A 19,926-nucleotide genomic window follows, 5' to 3' on the forward strand; every position below is an offset into this window, starting at 1 on the left:
CCATCTTGAACAGAATAAAAGCACTATTAAAAGCCTACAAAAAAGTACTTTCTTGCAGAGCCCTCACTGTCAGTTGGCATTCAGCTTTCATTCATATCACTAATCACTATTATCAAATATAGCTGAAGGACATGTCCCCATGGGTTACATCTGAGTGACAGGATTTATTTTCTCACATTGAATCTGGAAAAAGTTAACTACTAAAAGATAAAAATAAAGCCTGAGCAGTTCATCAGTACAAACCTTGATTACTGCCGCACAATTAAAAAAATTTTTTTAGCATCTCCGACTTATGATTTAAATCTGTAAAGTCCCTAACTTGTTCTTAAATAAATGTTATTTCTGCCTATAGCGCTATTTGCACAAAGTTCCTTTGTGAGGCTGGGCAAACTATCTCACCTCTCTGAGCCTTGATATTCCATTTGCAAAATGAGGGACTTGGACTTGATGGTCTTTATTTCTACCCCAGCTTTGAAATTCAGTGAACCTACAGCCTGCCCACACTGTGTCAAGAATATGTAGTTTACAAGCTGAAGGTGCAGCACAGCTAAGCACTGAGGCAACTGTGAATGGGCTACAGACATTCATAGCCTCGTCTGGATGTTTGACAGGCCCCAGTGTTTACTCGCTCCACATGGCTTTTCCATACATACTGCCTTCTTGGACGTAAGCCTGGATGGAATATGGCTGACCCACTCGGTCTTGCAACACTGGATACACAGAGATGTTATAGCACCACAAGGGTTTTAATTCATCTGTGAGAGAGAGAGAGACAGAGAGAGAGACAGAGAGAGACAGAGAGAGACAGAGAGAGAGAGAGAGAGAGAGAGAGAGAAAACAAGTCTTAAGCTCAGAACCTGGCAAAGGAGAAGAACCACTAGACCCAGTTACAGCTATGACTTAGGGAAGATACTCTATTTCTCTATTTCTCTACAGGTACCACATTTGGAAAATAAAGAGATGAGGTTGGATGGTCTCCAATGCCTATTCCAGTTCTAAGCTTTTAAAATTAATTCTTCGAATTAAGTCTGTGCCACTCTGATGAGATGACAGAACCATCAAGGAAGGGAAACATAAGAGATCCAGTCCCTCTTCCATCGTGGATTTTGTTACATGATTTGGAAGCACAGCAGAATAAAATGTAATCCTTCTATTAACAACATGTCACCCTGAGAACTCAGATACCATGAATTCCAGCTCCTCTGTCTGCCTGAATCTTTCCAAGAGTGTAACTCTTTATATGGATGCTATCAAGTATTAAGAAATGGTTGGGCTGACAGGATTGGGAGGGTGAAGCCTCACTCATCTGTCTTTCAAGGAGCAGGGACTTTTTTGAAAAAGAAGGCTATTTCCTGTAGAAGGGACATAGGTCTTAAACAGGAAACCACAACTAAAAGGGTAGCCTGGACAGAACAGGTGGGATACAAACTCTAGTGTTATCTATATGACCAAGAATCCAGGAAGGACTCTCTGATGGTGGTTTCCACCTGGAAATGGGCCAGATACCTGGTCTGATACCCATGGCTTCCCAACCCAGCCTAAGGGAAATGCCAAGAAGTATGTAACTTCACTAAGCTTGCACTCATTGTGTCAAACACTATTAACCACATCTACACCTTTGAAGTCAAAGCTAAAGACTTTAAAACTAATGGAAATGAAACCGAATCCTATACAGAGGGAGACTATGGGATCCACGATGGCTACCTTTCTGGATTGTCCAGTTCCTGGCCTGAGACACAGATTCCCAGGAAAAACTGGAGGGCTCTGAGTCCACATCTGGAAACCACTCAACCATCCATGTGTCCACCTCTGGAGCAGAGCTTTGCCATTCCACCACCAGCTGGTCCTGAGTGAGGCAGGCCTGCATGGCCTCAATGCACTGAAATGCTAAGGGAAGGAAAAAAAAGAGAAAGCTGCTCAACGCATTCTCCAAATGCAATAACCACACTGGCATCCATTCACTGCCCAAATCGTAAAGAATGTCAAAGTTCAAGATCTCCAGTGCAGTCTCCCTTATGGTGCTGTTTCCATCCTTTGTATTATATCACTTTTCCTTGCACCTCACCTTTGATGATTAATTACCTTCTTAATCTTTCCTTATGTCCCCACAATTTACCTGTTTCCAAGAAAGGATCTCACTAGACTCACAAGACTTACCTTCCATAGATGTCAGTGCAAGTAAAAGGAAGCAAGTCTGAAACAAGGAGTGAATCTTCACAAAATTTCAGGTATCAGTAATTCTACATCTGGGAGCTGGAAGATGGTGTCCCTACAGTCATACCTGGGAGGTGGCTTCAAATTTTGACTGTCTAGGCTGGCCCCACACAACCTGGCTATGGATTCCTATCCCCAAGGTGGTAAGAATTTTATCTGTACCAGAAAGATGCATACACACTCTCCAAACCTAGGTATGGACCGATATGCAAATGACAACATTTTCTACAAGCATAACAAAAAAAAAATCTCATGTCTGGAAACGGGCAACAAGGACTCCTTTACTAGAAATTTGAGTATGTGAGTTTAAATACAATACCTAGGATTTAATTAGAATCAGAGAACTATCTTTTTCTTTTAAGATTTTTTTATTTGTTTATTTGAGAGAGAGACAGCAGAATGAGCAAGAGAGAGCAAAGCAGGGGGAGAGGCAGAGAGAGAGGGAGAAGCAGACTCCTCACTGAGCAGGGAGCCTGAGGCAGGGCTCAATTCCAGGATTCCGGGGTCACGACCTGAGCTGAAGGCAGATTCCTAACCAACTGAGCCACCCAGGTGCTGCTGTTCATACTTCAATGAACATTAAAGATAGTCCTGGATAAAGACAGTAGACAGTGTCTTTCAAAAATAAAAAAAATCAGAAAGCTTCTGAAGCTAGAAGCCTAGGCCAAATGTATAGGAATTTGGGAGGGGTCTGGGAGTGCTGAATCCTGCTATTGCTAGGCAACATGCCCCAACAGCTGTGTGCGTATTTTGAAGCTTCTATTCTTGAAGGCTACACTTTATGAATCTTTTCCCAAACTGGGCCTTTATGAGACAATCCAACTGCTAGTCCCAAAAACAAGGCCAGGTAATTTGTCAGCCTGAAAGGGTCAGGAAATGCACCTGAGGCATAAAGGAAATGTGAGGTGGAGGAGGGGCGGGGGCCAGGGTATCAACCCCATGTGATCCCTAGAGCTTCTATCACCCCTACATCTGCTCATAACCTCTAAGTATCCTCAGTTACCATTCCAGTCAGACTAAAAGGCTTCTGGAACCCTCCCTAGCCTCCTGTAGCAGGTGTTGTTCATGCTCCCTGATCTTCTCAATTCCTTCTGACTGTTTTTGTGCGTTCTCTTTGGTTGGAAGAACTGTGTGATGTAACTCCACACTCCAAAGTCCCCTTGCAGGTCATGCTGGAACCACCCTCCCTAAGATTTTTATTACAGATTGTACCCATTATGGGTTGAACTGTGTCCCTCACAAAGAAAGATATCCTCAGTACTGCAGAATGTAAGCTTATCAGGAAATCAGGTTGTTGCAGATGTCAGTAGTTAACCCAATAGGACTGGTGTCCTCCAGAGTGGAATGTGAACACAGAGACCAAGAGACATAGGAAGATGGCCCTGTGAAGATCCAGGCAGAGACTGAAGTTATACTGTCGAAGTCTAAGCCTATGGCTGTCAAAAGCTGGAGGAAGGAAGGAAGGATCCTCCCTTGGGCCACGGCCCTACCAGTACCTTAGACTTCTAGCCTCCAAACAATGAGACAATAAATTTCTGTTATGAGAAACCACTCAGTCTATGGTACATTGTTACAGCAGCCCTGGGAAAATCACATAGCACATTTGGCTTGGCCAACTCCCCTTCCCCGGCCTTGTTTCCTTTACATCCTCTTCTGGACTCCCTGGAGGCACTTTTGTAATAATTACTTGCACACAAATCCTGACCTGAACACAGGAGTGAGTGTTGGTTCCTAAGCCCACACTCCTTTACTTTACCAACACTGGCTGAGGATCAGGAGTCAGGTTGAAAGAGCCAAACATGCTGTAGGAATGAAGGGACTAGCCCAGTCTCTAGGCCATGGGAGGTGTGGAAAAGGCTCAATTAAGCCATAAGTCAACTGTGTCAAGGGTGCTGAAAGAGAAGTTTCCAAATCATCACTCCACTTTATGTAAAGTAACTCCTGAATCCTTCCATTATTCAACAAGAGTATTTTGGGATGCCTGGGTGGCTCAGTAGTTGGGCACTTGCCTTTGGCTCAGGTCATGATCCTGTGGTCCTGGGATGGACTTCCACATCATGCTCCCTGCAGGGAGCCTGCTTCTCCCTCTGCCTATGTTTCTGCCTCTCTCTCTGTCTCTCATGAATAAATAAATAAAATCTTTAAAAAGAGAACATTCTAAACAATTTCTCCAAATACAACATACCCCCAGGTGCAGTAGAAAAATCCATATTCTTCCTGAAAGAGGGAGGAGCTTTGAGTGCTAACACCTTGAAGTTCTTGCGGTTTACATGAAGGCAGTTGTGGACCACCAAGGACAGCCCTGGGTGCTTCAGTGCCTCACCTTAGCTGTCTGAGCCTACCCTCAGCTCTGCCCCAAGAGTCCTGACCACCTCTCATCCCCCACCACACAGTGGCTGTGCTCTTCTGGGCCCTGCTTCAGATCACTCCAGAGCCACCTGCTGGCTAAGGTTCTTTAAAACTTAAAGGAAGTTCAGGCTGGAAGGAATCTGAAGGTCTATCTATTCCAAACCCTTATTTTAAAGATGGTAAAAATGGAGGCCTTCAGAGGTATATGTTCAGTGTCAAATAGCATCAAGTCCAAGATTCTGAACAAAGTATATTGTACAAGCTTGGAACCTGCAGACCTGGGTTTGAATTCTACCTGAGTGGTCATGGACAGATTCCTAAGCTTTCCTGAATCTCAGCTTCATCATCTATGAAATGGTTCTAATAGCATCTACCTCATGGACCATTTCACAGCTAACATTAAATAAACCTATGTCATCTTAGCACAATGAGTGACATATACTAATAGACAGTATATGATAATTACACTCACTTAGTGATTGTTCTTAGTGAACACTTAGTGTTCTTAGTGATTATTATAATTATTATTATTATAACTATTCTCTAGTTGACTCTACCTTATTAATCAAAGTTCTGTAAAGCATTACTTTCTTATATGCCTAAAACAGTAGTCTTCAAACAGTCTCTGTATGAAGCCAAATAGTAAATATTTTAGGTTTTATAGGACACATGGTCTTTGTCACAACTATTCAACTCTGCCACTGTTGCACAAAGGGAGGCATAAACAAATGTAAACAAACAGGTGTGGCTGTGTTTCAATAAAACTATTTACTAAAGCAGATGTCAGGCTAGGTTTCGTCCATAACTTGCCCACTTCTGGTCTGGGACCATTATAACTGAGGATCACACTGATGCTTCTGCCACAAAGCAAGTACCTTCTGAATTGGGAAAAATTAAAAACTCTATGGGAATTTAGCCTAATTTTAGTTAAAATCAGATTTTGTAGTATTTTTTAAGTTGATAATCCCTCTCTAATAAAAATTATTCAATCAGACATCTTATTAAGAATGACAATAGTGGGGTGCCTGAGTGACTCAGTCCATTGAGCATTCAAATCTTGATTTTGGCTTAGGTCATAATCTTGCAGTTGTGAGAATGAGCCCTGCACTGGGCTGTGCTCAACAGAGTCAGCTTCACATTCTCTCTCCCTCTTCCTTGGCCTCCCCCTCGCTCTCACTCTCTCTTTCAAATAAACAAACAAACAAACAAACAAATAAAATCCTTTTTTAAAAAGGAATGAAAATAGTAATAATTAGCATTAGGCAAATTATTTTAAATACACACTCTCATTTCAACCTCACAACAGTTCTGTGAAGGAGGTGTTACTATATAATAGTTCCATTTCACAAGTAGCTGAGGTTTAGAGACATTAGATAACTTGCCCAAGTTTTATGGTATCTAGATTTCTTTGGCTCAAAACACAGATTTTGTATATAACTGACCCTTGAACAACATGGGGGTTAGGAGCACCAACCCCATGTACAATTGAAAACCTGTGTATAACTTTTGACACCCCCAAAACTTAACTACTAATAGCCTACTATTGACTGGAAGCCTTACTACTAATAATGGATTAACACATATTTTGTATGTTACATGTATTACATATTATATTTTTACAATAAAGTATGCTAGAGAAAATAAAATGTTATTTAGAAAGTTGTAAGAGAAAACACATTTACAGTATTGTACTGTAAATAACTGACATTTAAGTGGACTCACTCAGTTCAAACCCATGTTGTTCAAGGGTCAACTGTATATAGGAGTTCTAATATGAAGCAAAAGGGAAGAAATGGGTTAAGTCTGAGGTGAAGAGAAAGAAGGGAGTATAGACAAACAAGTCTAGGGCTGATAATACAAAGGACTGAATTAGTCTAGGTCTATGTAAAGAGAGGTCTAGGTCTATATAAAGAGAGGTAAGAAACTGGAGAGTACATTATCTAACTATGATGTGTTTCAACAAATAGTTACTGAGCACCTTTTCAATGCCAACTGCTCTATGTCTGTTCTAGGTGTTGCAGATGGGGGAAGTGATATGAGAAAGAGGAAGAGGAGGAAAAGAAAAACAGACAAAAATCTCTGTGCTCAGGAAGTTGCATCCAACTGACAGAGAGATAGATAATAAACAAAATAAATGAGAAAATCTATAGAATAAGAAACAGTAAGATTTATAGACAAAAAAGAAAGAAGAAATCCCTTGCCTGCAATTCCTTGAATAACAATCAAAGAAGGTATTTTATTCCAATATGCAATATAAAATATGTGTTTGCCTGGGAGCAGTAAAATGTTTAAAACTGCTTAACCAAAAGTATAATGAGCATTTTTTCAATTAAATTGAATGGTTTTATTTTTATTTGTTTTTTTTTTGTATATTTTTTTATTGGAGTTCAATTTGCCAACATATAGCATAACACCCAGTGCAATAATGAGCATTTAATTGACAAGTACAAACATCAGAAATTTTCCCAACTGAGTAGTCACATGGAAAAGGGAAAAGAAAGAACACAGAAGAGTGAGCAGACAAAGGCTGGGATATGGTCAATACTGTGAGAAGGAGATCTCAAAAGAGAAGTTTCTGCCACTGAGGACAAACATGATTTATCTGACAGTTTTATATGGCTCACTCAGACCAAAACAAATATGAACTGCTTGTAGAACTTCTAGGTGTATGACTTTGTCTCATATGACTTTATGAAGTCTCAGATTTTAACACAGGCTTTGTTCTAAAGGAATTGTATCTCAAGAGTTCATTAATTACCACAAGATTTTGATTTCCTCACCATAACCTAAAAGGTTTCCACTTCATTTGCATTTTGACTTGAGGGAAATAGCCATCCTTGAGTGGACTTCCTGGCCAACTAGTTGGGACAAGGCATCTAAGTAAGAAGTTTACACTGTACTTACTCTTTTCATTAAGAGCTGGAATCCTCAGGGTAGCCACCGGAGATTCTCCAAGAGAATTATAAGAGACCACATACACCCAATAGGTCTTGCCTCCCAGATACATTTCATGTGTCTGGTTAGTGGTGTTTACTGTCTCTGTGAGATTAGTGTTGTTTTCTGGAAAGTACCATATGTTGTAGCCAAGTGCCTTCTCCAGGACTGGGGCTCCAGTTGCTTTCTGAACCCAAAGGAAACAAAACATGTTGCCAGAAACAAGAAAAGACAAGTACTGAGACAGTGATAAATGGTGAGGATGAGGGGTGCGGGGTAATGTTAATTATTAGGTGCTAAACTACAATTAGGTTATCACCCTTCTGGGATGAACAGCACAATCTGTGCTGTGATATTAACCCTTCAAGGGCCAAAAGAGATTTGATAAATAGTCTAATTCCATGAGGCAGTTTTAACTAGGAGAATGTCCAAGCCAATGTAAGCAAGTCACCCCCATAACTTTTTGATGCTTATCTTTTTTTTTCCTTCTACCACAGGCATAGGACAGTATAAGCTAAAAATGTGAGGCATTCACTCTAAGAATCCCAATTCTGTTCTGGCCCTGGGTCATCTCTTGTCTAGAAGCTTCCAAGGGTTGAAAAGTACTTGTGCTACTGCATAAAAAGCAGCATGCCTCCTTCTTTGAGAAAGGAATTAGCTTCTCTGGACCAGGCATACCAGAAATCCCAGCTAAGAGTCCTAAAATATTCAGGGTTGCCCTGTCAATCTAAATCTGTGGTGAGAAGCCTAAGGTGACCCCAGGGACTCCAAGCCAAACTCTTCTTTTCAGCCTTGAACCTGAACCTACTAACCTTATGTTATGCTTAGGGATCAGCACGCTGAGTATTTCCCAGGAACTATAAGGCTTTCCAGTTGTTCACTTTATGTTACTGATAACACACACAGATGGAATAGAATGAATGTAAGGTCAAACAGGACTTTAGAAGTCACTTTGTCCCTTTGCCTTTCCAGTTCAGGAATTGACTGAAACTTCCTAATGACTGGGAGGTTTTTACCTCTTAGGACAATGCATTCTCTTTTGTAAACAACAGCTTTATTAAGATATAATTCAGATGCCATAAAATTCACTATTTTAAGGTATACAATTAGGGATTTTTTTTTTTTTTTTAGTATATTCTCAGACCTGTGCAATCATAACCACCATTCAGTTTTGGTCCAATCTTTATAACTAACTTTAATTCTTAGAAAAATCTCTTACTGAGGCAAAAAGGAAGACCTCCTCAGGTGAGGGGGAGAAAGAGGAAGGTATTAAAGTCCATTTCACCAGCCTCACATGTTAGCCTACTTGACCCAACACTCTGTGGCTGACCACAGATGGAATATGTGCCACTGTTTGCTCTCCTTCTCCCAAAATATGTTGACTGAGTGATTTGTTTCCACACTTAGTCACTGAGAAAGAAAACACAACATCTGGGATTCTCACAATCTTGATTTTCAAAGGTTTCCCAGTGTCTCTGTTTGTGTGCTCCCTGGCCTGCTGCCTCTGCAACCAGAGGGCGCCCCATAGCCCTAGGGTTTGAAGCGAGTGGGGAAAGTAGAGGACATAATTGGAAATAGAATATCATTTTATAAAGCAGGTGATTTCTCCATTTCCAGAAGGATTTTAAACTTGCCTGGACTTTAGCAAGTGTGAAATAATATGATGAGTATTCCCTGAGAACTCTGGACACTACTAAACAATTCTGACATCTCGCTGCTCTCCTCCCTCTCTTCTCCTCTCCCAAACTCTCCCATTTTTAATCTGCTGGCTCCTGGCTGGGTTGTTTTTTTCTCATATTTGTCCCTTTCCTTTCCTGTTTATTCTTTCTTCCCCTCCTTTTCTGTCCTTTATCCTACCTCTTTTTCTTTTCTCTGCATGATGCCCCCACCTTCTCCTTTGCTCCTCCATCCCAGGCCTCCATTCTAGAAAGGACCATTTGGACCCTGTTCTGTCCTTGTACCCCACTATACCAGTGCTCAAAGGGACATATATACAATATATGTTTTCAATGACATGAGGACGTGAGCTGACCACAAGTCAGTGTTCTTCTCCCATGTCGGGGTGGGTACTATACAATTTTACACTGCCTTCTAATGTAGCCAGCAGGTTGCGGGGGGGGGGGGGGGTGTTTCCAGAAGGTCAAGGTGCTGCCTGCATTTGAACTTTGTACCTGTCCTAAATGTTAATTTTTAAGACCAAAGAAGAGAGGAGACAGGGTCTATAATGCACATTTAGGCCATCTATAAGATGACCTATGTGGCTTTGGGAAATGGAAAACCATAGTAAGATTTGGGGCATTATAAAGCCTTGAGGGAAGGAAATTCAGGAGGTAAATTTCAAGAATTAGTTCTTAGAGGTGTAAAGGCCAAGGGTTTGTTTTTTTAAATATTTTATTTATTTATTCATGTGAGAGAGAGAGAGAGAGAGAGATTGAGGCAGAGGCAGAGACGTAGAGGGAGAAGCAGGCTCCGTGCAGGGAGCCCGACATGGGACTCAATCCCAGGACTCCAGGATCACACTCTGAGCTGAAGGCAGACGCTTAACCACTGAGCCACCCAGGCATCCCAAGTCCACGGGTTTTTAAACAGAAAAATATATATATAAGCAAGTCACCTTCCACATCAACTGCACTGGCCTTCTTCCATCAACCATGGCTGGCCTCAGGACTCTCCACAGATCCAGGCCATATGGAGCTGTAAGGAAACAAGAGTGGGGTGTCAACATAAGACAGAAGGGAGCTGAAACAAAATATGGGGAAATTAGCTGGGCTGCCTGTTAGAAATGCAGTTGGGAAGGATTTGCTGGAGGGAGCCAGTAGGAGAAAAGTGATCGGTGGAGGGATGGCAGCTTGCAACAACCAATGATGTCTTCATTTTGTGGCCAAAAGATTGACATCAACCAAAAGTAAAAAATAAAATTGCTCTCAGATCTGATGACTTAATGTAAGGTAAAAGAAAAATACAATAGGTACCACTGTAATATAACTTATCACTGAAATCCGGATTGAAATGTAACATCTCATGTCCTCTAAGGTAAAACATCTACATATGCTAAAGCTAGGAATGACAGAAATAACTGATAAGGAGATAGACACATAGAGATATATTATATTATATATGCTATTTCAGGGTGGGGAAGAGAGAGAGTAGAAGAGGGAGAAAGGGAGAAAGAGAGACCAAGATTGATTCTCAAAAAGGATAAAATTGTATACTTAAAATGTTATAAAATATAAGAAAGAATTAAAGAAGAAAGGAGCCAAGAAATAATCTTTACTAGGTCATTCCCTGAGCTTTAAATTTAATGCCGATCTTCGTGGCAGAAAAAGCCAAAAAGATCGTATTGAATTGCATGTTTCTCATAGGCTGATAAAAAGCAACCATATGAAGGAGCAAGTATTTTCTGGCTAGGGGAATGAATTAATAAATGGAATTTATAATGGGGATCTTCTCAAAAAATGGGTAACCTAAAGTTCAATGTCTGCCATCACAGTTGAGCAAAAGCACAAAAAATGGCACATGTATTTTTCATATTTATGTTCCATAAAATGCAAGGGCAAGATGTTAAACCTGATTTGTACATTTCTCCAGTGAATAACATAATCCAAGACAATACAGTTCAAGTTGTATTAGCTTCTGATGATTTAACCACACAGGGATAATTTCAAAATCCTGAGTTTCTGGTTTAAGAATGACCTACGCACTTTAGCAATGAGAAGAAAGCAGAGAATTCTAAAGAACTGTCCAGAAAGCTAGTACACTGCCTGTAACTTAGAGAAGGAAGGAAATGCCTAAATGAAGATGCAGCTGATGAATTCTGAATTTTTCTTGAGGAAACCACATGGCTGAAGATAAGGTAAGTAGGTCTGCAGAGAATGGGGTCAACCACTCAGGCCAAGATCTGAACTATTTTAGTACTGCCAGACTGTTTTCAAGTATCTGAAATCACACTTTGGGAGACGGGGTGTCTTAAGGTGAAATTGCTGAACTTCAACTGAAAACAACTTCATAACGTAGAAAAATGAGCCAAAGGGCAATTAAGTCAGTAGCCTGTTTTATCATTAATGGAGAGCCACATTTCTACAACTACTCATGCAGAAGCTAAAGTGCAGGTAAAACAGCTTAACTGGTAGGACCCAATCTTAATGAGATCTACTGTATCTCTATGTTAAGTTGCATATCAGGAAATTAGAACTGTTTAGACTTTAAACATAACTTCATTTGTGCTCCACTAAGATGTTGTCTTACTGTCTTATGTGCTCTGTCAGAAGTTTTCTGATTTCCCAAAGAAATCTATATTCTTCAATATCAGTATCTTCAAATTGATTCTTCAATAAAGAAATCAGAAGACAGCCTGTAGCTAACATTCTCAGACAGAGAACAAGAGGGTGGTTTCCACCTGTCTACAAACCAATGAGATGTGAACACAGGGTTCCTCCCAGCAGATAGTTTTAGCACAAAGCTCCAAAGTCACAAGATCTTCAAAGGTAACCCACAGAATCGGAAGGACTCTCACTCCATCTCTCACTTGCAGAGTCTCTCCGTTCCAGTTATGTTCAGTCAGACTCAGGGATAATAGCACTGAGGGTAAAAAAGAAAAAAATCTAAAGGCAAAGTGTGTATTACAATCCAGCTCCAAATAGTCATCTGATGGGCAAAGGCAAAATAAATGGATTATTAGATAATCAATCATTCCAGGCACTTGGTTAGAAATATGAGTGAAATTCTCCTTATATTTATCCCACAGGCAGCCATTTAGTTATAGTAGATGATGACGGTAAAGAAATTTAATCAGATATTTTCTCCTTTCACTTGAAGCCACTATTTCCTGTAGATAAAGTTCAAAGAGGAACAGTCTTCTCGCTACTGACTTCCGACAGATGCAGCTTTTACTGAAACCACTGCCTGAGTAGCACGGAAACCTTCTACAATTAACAGCAATTTTCCATTAGCCATGAGCTAGTAATGGCTTTGCAGTATAACCAAAGTTAGAAAAGTACTAATTCTGTATTGTAAAAGAGCAAAATTAAATTTTTCCAAGTCCATCAAAATTCCAGCTACATATTCAAAGGCATCAATTCTTTGAACCCATTAGCAACAATTTGATACTATTTTGCTTCCATTACAATCTGGGAATATCCAAACTGACAACCACCACCAGTCAGACACCTCAGGCACATCCTGGTGCCCTTGCTGAAGACCAATAACAGGAATAGTTAACTTTTAGCATTTTATAGTATATAGTTGCTCTACTAAGCACTTTACCTGATTTATCTCATTTAACCTTGACACTCTTACAATTAGGTACAGACTATCATCATTACTATTTCTGAAACACAGAGAAGCCTCTTTCAGTGTTATAAGCTTTTAGGTAATAAAGCCAGGATCAGAATATAATTACATCTGTGTCATATAGTAGATACTTATATGCTTAAATGTGGGCAAATAACCGAAACAATCAATCTATGGAAATCCAAATTAAAATAAATAATTTTCACATTTAAATTAGAAAATTTCAAACAGTTAGAAATGGTTTGAGGTGATGTGTATTCAACAACTGGCATTTCATTGTGAAATAGAGAAACAAATTGTTTATGAATTGGAAAAGGGGAAATCAGGATTTGCTAAGGGCCAGGGGGTGCATCTTCATCAATTTTCACTGGGATCCTGAAAAAATGAAGAGAAACAAAAACAAAAGTTCTATAGTGATGACTTTGATAAATAAGTGGTTTGATTTATCAGACAGGCATCTAGTGTTCTGCTAACAAATCCTAGCCTAGTTAGCCAAAATAATACATCAGCTGAAACGGTAAATCTTGTTTCTGGCAGTAAGACAAGTGGATGGAACTGAAGCTGACCTGAGAGAGTGGCTGGGCTGTCATGTGCTAACTGAAGACCCGGAGCCATAGTGGCCTCAGAAGGTCACTGGAGAGAAGACTGCCAGCTACAGTGCAGAGAAGGGAAGTGCAAAACAGAATTACACCTGAAGTGGAACTTAACCTCCTAGACTGCCTGCTGAAAGGTGTAGCAAAGGCAGAGGACACTTTGCTCAATGACACTGCATGCATTGCCTTCTAATCTTTTAAAAGGGAGGGCTCAGTTAAAATACAACGACTACTCCAATAGATTATAACCAATGGGCTCTTTTTTGCTGGGTAACTTATGTGCTGTTTCGTATTTATAAACTATTGTATCTGTACTCATTTGACACTTTGAGGTGATGTCTGTAGAATGCAAATAAGTTCCCAAAAATTGTATGTAATTTTAATCAAAAGTTACATAAGAACCAACAATCTGACTAGTTTTGTTTTAATCATTTCTATATTTCTATTGATGTAAAATTTAAATAGCTTTATCATTTGTAGTACTGTTAGAAGTACATAAAGACATAATGATTTGGGATTCTCTATGACTTTTTCTTAGTCTGGAGCCTGGCATAGAAGCCTGGCATAGAAAACTAGATGCCTGGCATCTGGAGCCTGGCATAGAAAACTAGATACCTGAATGACATTGATGAATGGAGTCTTGGGGTGAAAAGGGTCTTCTCAGCCTGGGGTGCTTGAGTGGCTCAGTTGGGCAAATATCTGCCTTCCCCTTAGGTCATGATCTTAGGGTCCTGGCATCAAGCCCCATATCAGGTTCTCTGCTCAGTGGGGAGTCTGCTTCTCCCTGTTCCTCTGCCTCTGCACTCACTCTTTCTATATATATATATTTCCCTCAAATAAGTGAATTTAAAAAAAAAAAAGAAAACAGGAAGTCATCTAGCCTAGTTTCCCATGTGTTTCATGAACCACTGTTGTGCAACCACATCCACCAAAGGGTAGTTTAGATTGAACTAGCATGGACATCTCCAGTGGGGGCTACAAAATTCAGAAGACACTGGATTATTTCCAGACATCTGACCATCTGTGCAAATGTGCTGAACATCTGTTAATACCAACTTGGTCTCATAGGAAACTCACCCAAGATCCAGAGGAATAAATTGTCATATGGACCAAGGAGCACAGAAATTGACTGTAAATGTTACCTGAGATCTCTATGATACTTGGCTGTAAGACTGAATAAGACTTACAAGAATATGACTGAAATTATGGCTGAATGTGTGAGTGGGGAAATTTACGGTCTAGAACCTGTGTGTCTTACAAACAAATGAGAGTAAAGCCTCAGAAAGTTAGAAGGATTAGCATTTTGCATTTCTTCTCCTTTTTCAAAAGATGTGTGGACATACCAAGTATTCGACTACCCATTCATTCATTCATTCATGGCTGAAAAATGTACCCCAAAGATCTAAATCCTAATCCTTGCCATTTGTAAAGGTTACCTTATATGGCCAAAGGGACTTTGCCCAGATGTGATTACATTAGGATCTTGAATTGGAGAGATTATCCTGGATTATCTGGGTGGGCCCTAAATGTTTTCACAAAGGTCATTTTAAGAGTGGAACAAAGAAATCTGACACAGAAGAGGAGAAAAAAAGAGTAATGTAATGATGGATGCAGATATCAGAGTGATGTGTTTAGTAAATGCGGGAAGGGGCCCACGAACCAAGGAATACAGGAAACCACGGGAGCTGGAAATGGCAAGAAAATATATTCTACCCTCATAGTCTCCAAAAGGTAACAACCCTGCCAACAACTTGACTCTAGTCCAGTGAAACTAATTTTGGACTCCTGACTTCCAGAACTGTAAGAGAAAAAACTTTGTTGTTTTAAGTCATTAAATTTGTGATAATTTGTCACAGTGGCCATAAGAAACTGATACATTCAGCAAACATTTATTGACTACTGAGGGACAGGCATTGGGAAGACTCTTGATTTACAAAAAAATGGTAACACAGGCTGAGTGATTCTGAGCAATCTGCTAATACTTCAGAAACCCAGATCCTTCACCTCCAAATAAATGGGTGTGGTTCCACATATTTTATGGGGCTCCTAGAAGGTTTAATAAAAATAACAGAAAGCCTGGCATTTGTTGAATGTTTATTGTGAGCTAAGTACATTCTTTCATTTAATTTTTAAAATAACACTAAACAGTAGGGACTACTTTTAACTCAGTTTTATAAATTATATTCCATTATGGAAAAGGGGAATAAATAATGAGAAAACTGAGGCTTAGAGATTAGGTGTCTACCCAAAGTCACTCCACAGCCAGGCTGGGATTTCGCCAAACCCACAGAGTTAAAGTACTGCTCTAAATGGCCATTCCTGAGTCACAATGAGCGCTCATTCACTGTACGGTCCTTTTTCTTTCCATCACTATCATTAAGAATCTGAATTTTTTTTCTTATTAATTATACCTTTATTTATCTCTTAGTAGTAGTTCCATGGCTTATGCTTACAATATATAGCTTTACCATAGGATACCTTTGAATAATATCACACCGCTTCACATATAGTATAAGAAGTTTTAAGAATATTAAAGATGTGATCTTCTGCCTTTGAGGAGGGCTGGCTTACCGTGTGGGCTCAGGTGGGCACAGTGAGTGCCCTGAGGAGAGGGAATATACAGACTGTGAGAGCGCATGATTCTCCAGTACAGAGCTTGACAAAACCCACTCAGGCTTGGCCCAGGCCACCCAAAAGTGCTAGGCAGAGAAGGAATTGCAGGGGACCAGCTTGCCTTCTTCCTCAGTTGTTCCCACTTTCTCTTGGCTCCAGCCACTCCAGAACATAGACTCTGCCGGGGCACATCGCAGAGTCATGACGTACTCTGTAAAAGCCTGTAGCTCTGTGAGGTTGTAGGTCTCATCTCTATCAATATCTTCTTTGGTGAAGTTGACTTCCATCTAAAATACAGAGATGACCCTGAGTTCCTGAGTTGGATGGCAGACCACCTGTTATCTTTCTATTTTTCTTCTCCACTCCCCAACCCTATCTTACCTTTTCAGAACTAGAAGCATTGTACCTTAAGTTTAAAAAAGTATAATTTTCATAAATAAACCTCCACGCATGCCTAGGAATTATTTGCACCTAAACAGATGTGAGTCATCCACCACCCTCCCGGTTTCCTGTCTCCAAGTTTGGAGAGCAGAGATTCCTGCCCCTGGGCTGGGTGTGAATGAGCAGTCTTGTTTTGGAAAATACAAGGTGGAGTCCTGGGACACAGGGCAACCTGGGCCTCAGTTTAAACATGGCAGGTGACTCTAACACTTCGATATACGGAATAATAGGCAACAGAGATCTTAGTGGCATTAAGTTCAACCTCAGGTCATGGACAAGACCTCACAAAATTAAGTGACCATGGACTACATCAGGGTTTGTTATGGGCAACACTGGGATCAGAACATAGATTTCCTCCCTCCTAGACACTTTCCCTTTACCAAAATCTTCCACAGCAAATTACTGGTCTTTGGGTGACCAATAGGGCTGCTAAGGATCTCAGCATGAATTCATTTTGACGTTCTCTTGAAAGAGTGGAGGGGGAGAGGTAAATAAATAAATAAATAAATAAAGTAAATAAATCACTTTTCCTTTCTAGAAGTCAGTTTCCTTATTGGTAAAATTGCCTTATATAATCTCTAAAGTCCCTTGTGGATCCAAATTTCCAAGAAAACTAAAAATTCGGATATTTGTTTTTGAGCATGGTCACTGTTGCTGCTATAAGAACTTTTAGGTGTTCGTTTATATAAACTCATATTCAGTTGATTAATAAACTGCACTAATAGGCATGTCTATTTTGAGAGTATGCCCACTAGTCCCATAAAACCTTATGAGAGAGGGAAGTCATGACATTTCGTATGTGTATATAACAGCTGTGAAAATACGTACATAATTATAGGTATTGGGCCTAAAGGAAACTGAGCAAAATGAGAATGTGTGTATGTGGCAAAAAGCTGAGCATCCCAGCTGCAGATAGACACTTCTGTACTGCCGGGCTAGTAAAATGGTGCTGGGAAAACGAGGTAGGAACTAGAGGTTTCACAGCTAAATCCAAAGTTCCCTGATCACCCTCCTCCAACAGCCTCTGGAAATGTGCAATGGCAGAACAGGGTCACTGGGATAATCCATCATCTCTGGGAGTGTAGCCTCCCCACCTGAGCCTAGTTATGGGGAGAGTTGAAGCAAGATTAAGACCTTTAGAAGAAAGCCAGCCATACATATGGTGCCTTCCTTATGTGAATCAAAATAAAAACCATATTAACCAAAAAAAATAGATGCAAAGAAGTCTAATAAAGTTCTATTTTCGTTTTATGCTCATTTAAATATGTAATATTCTTTTAAAATAATCTTTCAAAGTTTTCTCTTGCTTTACTAGTATCCTCAAGCACACACTTGGCCTATATGTTGGGGATCCTCGGATTCATGCTTAGAGAGCTCTAATGTAACTATGCAAGCATGTTCTTTCCAGCCCTACTCCCAAAGCAAAAAGAAAAAAAGAAAAAGAAAAAGAAAAATGTGCTCAGTCTTTTAAACAATGTGCCTGTCAGAAAGGCTTCTTTTAGTTTGGCTTTTTGTCCAGGCAAGTCCAAGATCAATTGGCCCTCAACTGATCCTCCCTATACATGCTTAACTAAAACTCCCCAGCTCAACACAGACAAGGACTCCTAACAAAATACTAATTAACTTCATTAGGTTAACTTCATCAGGTTTGTTTCTAACAACCTATACTTTGTGCCAAATTCTAGCTCACCCAAAGTGTTTATGTTTTAAGAGATGAGTCAAAACTATTGGTACAAATCCTAAATCAAACTCTTAAAACAGTCTCGAGATCCTTTGGCAGAGTGCTCATATGGTTTCATTTTATAAAAGTGGAAACTCCTTAGAATAGGCAACAGGAAGATGGTCTGGAGGTTGCTAAAATATGGTCAAGTGAATGACAACTTGGAGTCAGAAAACCTTTGCAACTTATAAAACTTTAAATCTTGGACAAGGGATTTAAGCTCTATACATCACAATTTACTAATCTGTAAAAATAATAATAGTGACGCCTCATTGAAAGGTATATGCAAGGATTAAATAGCCTGGAGTATTAAGAAAGCACTGTGCAACCCATACAGCATCATACAAATGTAAGTTTCCCTGATATGGACATATTGGGATTTTTTTTATAGTCTAATGCACAGAGAGATGACTTTAAATGACAGTGCTGAGTATTATTAAGTGCAGTGACAGAGGAGGAGTACCTCTCTCAAGTTCTCAGAAGGAAGTATGTCAGAACTGAGTTCTGAGACATGAATAGACTTAACAAGTTTGGGGGAAGGAGGAGAGGTACAAAGCAGAGAGACAGAATAGTGAAATGACATGACATAAGGGAAACCAGCAATTTAGAGCCATTAGAGAAACAAGGGCAGGATGAAAGATGAGGTTGGAGAGTTTGATAGGGGCCACATCTTGGAGGGGTAAGGATCTGGACCTTTTTCTGTAGAAAAGTTGGGTTGTTATAGTTGGGTTTAGAATTGATTGTATTTGAAAGCTGAAAGCAGAGAGATACTAAATACATATTCCACTTCCCTTCTCATTTCCTTCAGGAGAGAAGAAGAAGGACCTCTTACCTCAGACACTGGAAGGAATAGAGCAAAGATACGTGAAGATGTAGGTGAGTTTGTCAAAGAGGTGGTGTAGAGAATGCTGAATGCTGGGGTAGTTTACACCTGCTGCCCTCACTGTTGTACATGGCTTATTAATTTTCTAGAGGAAGAGATTCTGGTTTCTTTTTCTTGTTGAATCCTATTCAGAGCCATAGGACTCTGGGCTCAGACAAACAGAATAAATCAAGGGCAGATCACCCTAGCAAGTCCTTAGCTTTACTTAGACAATAAATGTGGTGTGAAGGAAGATGAGCTTATGTTGTGCCAGGAATTACCTTGCTTAAGGGTTACCTTCTGGGTTTCGAAAACTACAAATTAGTAATCTTACATTACATGTAGTCAGGTACTAGGAGTATGGTTCCAAAGCTGGCATAGAAAGAAAACCAAGAGGAAGAGTGAACATCTTTATTTCTTTTGTCTTAAACACAGACAAGTGAAATTTAACCAACTTTCCTTTCTGAAAAGGTTTAGGTTAAGAAAGGATGCAATAGATAAAATTTGATAAAATGTGATAATATTAAAATAAAGAAGTTCTGTTCATCCAAAGTAACCATTAGGAAAGTGAAAAGGCAAGCCACATAGTGAGATATGTTTACAACACACATAACAAACAAAAACTCAGAAATGAAATATATAAGAAACCCCTACAAGTCCATTTAAAATTCAGACCACCCACTAGAAAAAAAAATGTGCAAAAGGCTTAAATCAACACTTCACAAAGAAGGACTCTAAATAGACAATAAGCACATGAAAAGGTACATGAGCTCATTAAAAGTCAGGTAAATGCAAATTAAAGCCATGATTCCACTGTGTTCGTATAATGTAAAATTATACAACAATGAAAATGTATAAACTCCAGCATTATATAACATGAATGAACCTTAAAAGTACAATACTGAAAGAAG

At 39.7% G+C, this 19,926-nt stretch overlaps 1 protein-coding gene across 2 annotated transcripts in view; it reads right to left on the reverse strand.

The window, feature by feature from the left end:
* IL31RA (interleukin 31 receptor A) overlaps positions 1 to 19,926 on the reverse strand; it is an 82,432-nt gene that overhangs the window by 16,382 nt on the left and 46,124 nt on the right. For both annotated transcript variants that reach the window (XM_055331805.1, XM_055331806.1), the window contains 5 exons: positions 16,114 to 16,279; positions 10,112 to 10,191; positions 7,468 to 7,684; positions 1,705 to 1,887; positions 654 to 755 (listed from right to left, as the gene is read on the reverse strand). In XM_055331805.1, coding sequence (XP_055187780.1) covers positions 654 to 755; positions 1,705 to 1,887; positions 7,468 to 7,684; positions 10,112 to 10,191; positions 16,114 to 16,279 — 748 coding nt within the window. The remainder of the gene's footprint in view (positions 1 to 653; positions 756 to 1,704; positions 1,888 to 7,467; positions 7,685 to 10,111; positions 10,192 to 16,113; positions 16,280 to 19,926) is intronic.

This window comes from Nyctereutes procyonoides, unplaced genomic scaffold (assembly GCF_905146905.1).
Source record: "Nyctereutes procyonoides isolate TBG_1078 unplaced genomic scaffold, NYPRO_anot_genome, whole genome shotgun sequence".
NCBI lineage: Eukaryota > Metazoa > Chordata > Mammalia > Carnivora > Canidae > Nyctereutes > Nyctereutes procyonoides.